The 4,228-nt window shown below is 61.3% G+C and overlaps 1 protein-coding gene across 1 annotated transcript; it reads left to right on the plus strand.

The window, feature by feature from the left end:
- Positions 1 to 178: 178 nt before the first annotated feature.
- TRAVEDRAFT_52740 (uncharacterized protein) lies at positions 179 to 1,352 on the plus strand (the record flags this gene model as incomplete). The annotated part of the gene is made up of 3 exons (XM_008045342.1): positions 179 to 250; positions 308 to 439; positions 744 to 1,352. The coding sequence occupies 3 exons, from the start codon at positions 179 to 181 to the stop codon at positions 1,350 to 1,352; spliced, it is 813 nt and encodes a 270-aa protein (XP_008043533.1).
- Positions 1,353 to 4,228: the final 2,876 nt, after the last annotated feature.

Genomic DNA, 4,228 nt, shown 5'->3' on the forward strand with positions numbered 1-4,228 from the left:
GTGTGGATACTTGCTTCCCCCGCTTCGAGAATGCTAATCATCCGTTTAAACAACATGGCCCCTCACGCCCTTCTCTTCCTCGCCCTCTCTTGATTTCTCCACCATTGCTCCCCAAACATATCACCCACGGCCGAACGTCGAGCCCGCGACCTCCGAGCACCGACCGTCAACTGTAATCATGACCGCAGTCCAAACCAGCCTGAACGTCACACCGACGTTCCTCGACCCCCGCACAGACTTCATCGAACAGGTACGTCCGTACGCCGCGTCGCCAAGTACTCGCCCAGTGACACGCGACCCTCATCAGATCTTCGCACAGCTGGAAGAGGATAACGAGCGACGCGCGCAACAGAGCCTCGAGCCCGCCGACCTGCCGCAGGAGGTGTACGGCCGCGTCGCCTCCCCCGCACCGCCAGCTGCACCTACCATGGTCTCCATCGTGAGAGACAGGAGACGAGGGAGCATATCCGTGTCGCGGTTCGGTCTGGTGTGTCTGTCTTTCCTTTTTGTTATGCTTGGACCCCTCCCCTCAGGTTCGCCATCTGCGCCTACCACGAGATCCCCACGCACACAGTGACATCTCGCAGCGAGCGAGCTTCCTCGCGCCTCTGTCTCACTCGGGGTGACGCGCGCTGCCAGTTCGGCCGCGTTGACACCCCAGGCACGCGTCTTGCAGAGTCGGAATCTCGAAGATTCCTCTCATTGCGCGTAGCGAACCACTCTAACGTCCGTATCTCCTACAGGCGACCGACCACTTGACGCCGACCGCGCAGACCCCGAGCGCACTGCCCGAGCCCACAAACCCCGTGTTCATCAACGCAGGCAATATCCGCGCGTTCTACCAGGCACAAAAGTACGCTGGCAGCGCAGACTCATTCGCGTCGTCCGACAACGGCCAGGACGATGTGCGCGACGAGGAGCAGGTCACGCAGATGGAAACGATCGCCGGCCGGGTCAGCCTCGCGAAGGCGATGGGAGTCCTCATCGCGCGCCGGCTGTCGCCCTCTCGCACGCGCTCGCGCGACATCCTCGCGACCCCCAGCCGGCTGCTGATCGGGGTGTCGGTCGAGGAGGTGACGACGGAGGCGGTGCACGGGGAGGAGCACTCACTGGACGCCCCGCACACGCCGAACGGGACGGCGTTCGTGTATGCGGCGCAGGCGGACGGGTCGCGGTCAAGGCGCTCGACGGGGAGCGTGCCGAAGACGGCGGCGCCGGTTGAGAGCGCGGGACCTGCGCCGGGCCAGGAGCAGAGATCATCGGTGGCGGGGTGGATGGCGAAGGCGAAGGACCTCACGAAGAAGTTCCGGCGGAACAGCATGGTCGTTCTACCCCAGAACTCATCTCCATAGCCGCATCGTTCGCGTTCCGAGAAATCGACGGCCGTCAGCTATTACACATGTATTTTATCACACTATGAAATGCCTACGCTGTAGACCGCCGCCTGCGCTCCCCCGCCAGGGGCAAGCATCTTTGAATTAACGTAGAGGCCAAATGAGCGCCCTGCGCCATCTCTGCTCTGCGCGAGCACCACACCGCCGATTCGTATCTCTCTGTCATCCTGCTCGTTTCTACCTCGCTGCTTAGCTACCGCGAACACTCCTAGTCTTAGCGTACCACCTCGCGCTATGTAAACATTGCTTCGCGATGGTGAAAGAAGCTTTCTACACCAGATGGCCTGGCCTCAGAAGCGAAGCCAACCGATATACGTTCCCTGGTAGTAGTCGCGGCCAACTGCCCACTGTGCACTTCCAAAGTATGGCACAGCGCATGAGGGAGGAGGCTGAGGGGTCGCGGGCCAAATGCGACCACAGTAAATATATTTTATCATAAGGACGCGCACTCGTGGACCTAAGAGCAGCAGCAGGGGACGCGAAACTCGTCATCATCCAGCCACCGTGCAGCTACGCTCGTTCTCGCGCTGTGCGCGCAAGTCTCGTAGCCTAGAGTTCGTCTGGACGGCTTTCCTCGAAACTGCCTTGCTCTCTCACGTGGCGCGCGGTTCTTCCAATCGCCCGTTTGCCGTCAAGCACTTCGTGCCCCGCGGTCGAGCGCCCTCTGCTACCGTCCATTTCGCCCGCCTTTTCGTGCCCGCTCCAGCAGCTTCTTCCTTGCACGGTGCGGTTGTTGTACCGCGTTGCCGCACGCAAGACCTGCCCGCGACGCCTCCTGCGACATGACAGGTATGTCGAGAACGTGTCTGGCGGAGGTGTACATATGTGCTTACCTTCTGGGAAGACGTCGATCGCTAGCCCAGCGCGGAGGGGTGCGACGGCGGTGACGCCACACAGGTGTAGATGGTCGCCCTTTTGCCTTGCATGCCCCCGGGGTAGGCTGCCCAGCTACCTGCAGTTGGCTGTGGGTTCTGCGGCGGAACTGGGCCTCGCTTGACAATGTTCGCCGAGGCCCGAGCTGGAGGAAGGTCGCCTCTCCGTCGTAGAGGTTCGGCGCGGGGGTATGATGGCAGAAACACTTCAGTGGGGGACACCAGGCTCGGCGCACCTTTCACCAGCACACGTAAAAACACCCCATCCGTCCCCCGATCTTCCCCGCCCTCCCCCGCTTCCGCCGGCGAATCGAGCGTCGTGTTGCAACACCGCAGCGCTTGGTCGATGTGGTCCGTCGGCATAGTGCTGTTCACGTTCAGCGTGGGGTAGTACGCGAAGTTGCAGAACAGCCCCGGAGGTCTTCGATGTGCGAGAAGGAGAGGTACAGCGTTTGCAGGGAGGTCGATTCTTGTCGTTCGCGAACAGGATGTCGACCGCGCTACGGACCCAGAGGAGACCAGCTGGGGCGCCATAAGTTGACCGTGGGTGTAGCTATGCGACTGGTAAATGCCGTTAATCGCGGAGAGGGGACGCCGTCCTTATCCGATCCTGTATACAGACGTACTACGAGACCTTCGCTTTGTACAACCAGGGCCGCCCCCATCCCCTGCTTGCGGTCGCAGGCGGTCAGCACTCCGTCCTGAGGGTATCTGCTAAACTCGGCGCAACAAGCGACTCCTGCAGTACCATGCAGACTTACCTCGCGCCACCGAGAACTGGACTTGAACGTTGAACCTTGAGGTCTCCTGGTAGTAATCGAATGGTAGTACAGCGTATACGTGGTCCTAAGGAATCAGAGGATATCAAGGCAGCGTGTGAGCGCTTAATGCCTCGAAATGCGAACAGCCCCACGTGTAGTTTCCTTACACGGTCAAGCCTGTCACGTTCGCGCTCGGTCTTCGACCTTTCGCAACGATCGCCTTTTGTCTCCCTTCTTCATGCTTGCGCTCTGTGTGCACCCACTCCAGCTTCAAAGCTCGACATCCCACCTGCTCTCAAATACGTCGCCTTCCATTCCCAACGCCGGGCATGCCCTCGGCCCGGTCGACTACGTCCGCCACCTCGCCCTCCGCATTACTCTCCTGGCTCTCGGTCAGGTCAACTACGCTCGCCACCTCGCCTCTCCCTTTACTTCCTCTCGTTTCCGTCACGCCATCCACTCCCAACGCTTGAACTCGCCCCCATGCTCGCGCGGCATGTGCGCCGGGAACATCGGCGTACGACGTTCTAACTGGCGAGTTATATTCCAGCATCGTCGTACAATGCCTCATACTGAACCTCGCAGTAGTTGTATATCGACGTCGTCGCGTCCTCAGGGCGACAGGTAGCGAGCCAGAGAAGGCGAAGCGGCGGGATCGCCAGGTGGTTCGAGTATAGTCATAATCCAGGTGAGTACGCCCGACATCCTGCTTTCCATCCCCGCCCTTCTCGTCTCCCACCTCTATGCCGCTTTCTTTGTTGCGCTCGGACGTCCCAGCCTCGACGCTCGACGCTAGACATCCTATTCCGCCTTCGCTTCAACATCCCCTCGCCCTCCCTGTCCGCTACGGCGACTTTGACTTTGACACCCGATCCCTTCTCACCCACTGATGTCCCCCTCGTCATCCTCGCTCGACTTCCCCGCCATCCTCGCTTGACTTCCCCCGCCATCCTCGCTCCACTTCCCCCGCCATCCTCGCTCGACCTCCCCCGCCTCTAACATCCGACTCCGCCGACGCTGAGTCGACATCCGGCTGGCGCATTCGCGTCCCCGCCCTCCTCTCGCCCTTCTCCCCTCTCCCATCCTCCGCCTCGCGCTCCGTCTCCCCCGCCTCCGACTCCCGACTCCACAGCGTGCCCACCGCCCGACGCTCTTGCGGTCGCCGACGCTGAGTCGACGTCCGGCTGGCGCATTCGCGTCC

The sequence above is a fragment of the Trametes versicolor genome (genome assembly GCF_000271585.1).
Source record: "Trametes versicolor FP-101664 SS1 unplaced genomic scaffold TRAVEscaffold_12, whole genome shotgun sequence".
In the NCBI taxonomy this organism is placed as follows: Eukaryota; Fungi; Basidiomycota; class Agaricomycetes; order Polyporales; family Polyporaceae; genus Trametes; species Trametes versicolor.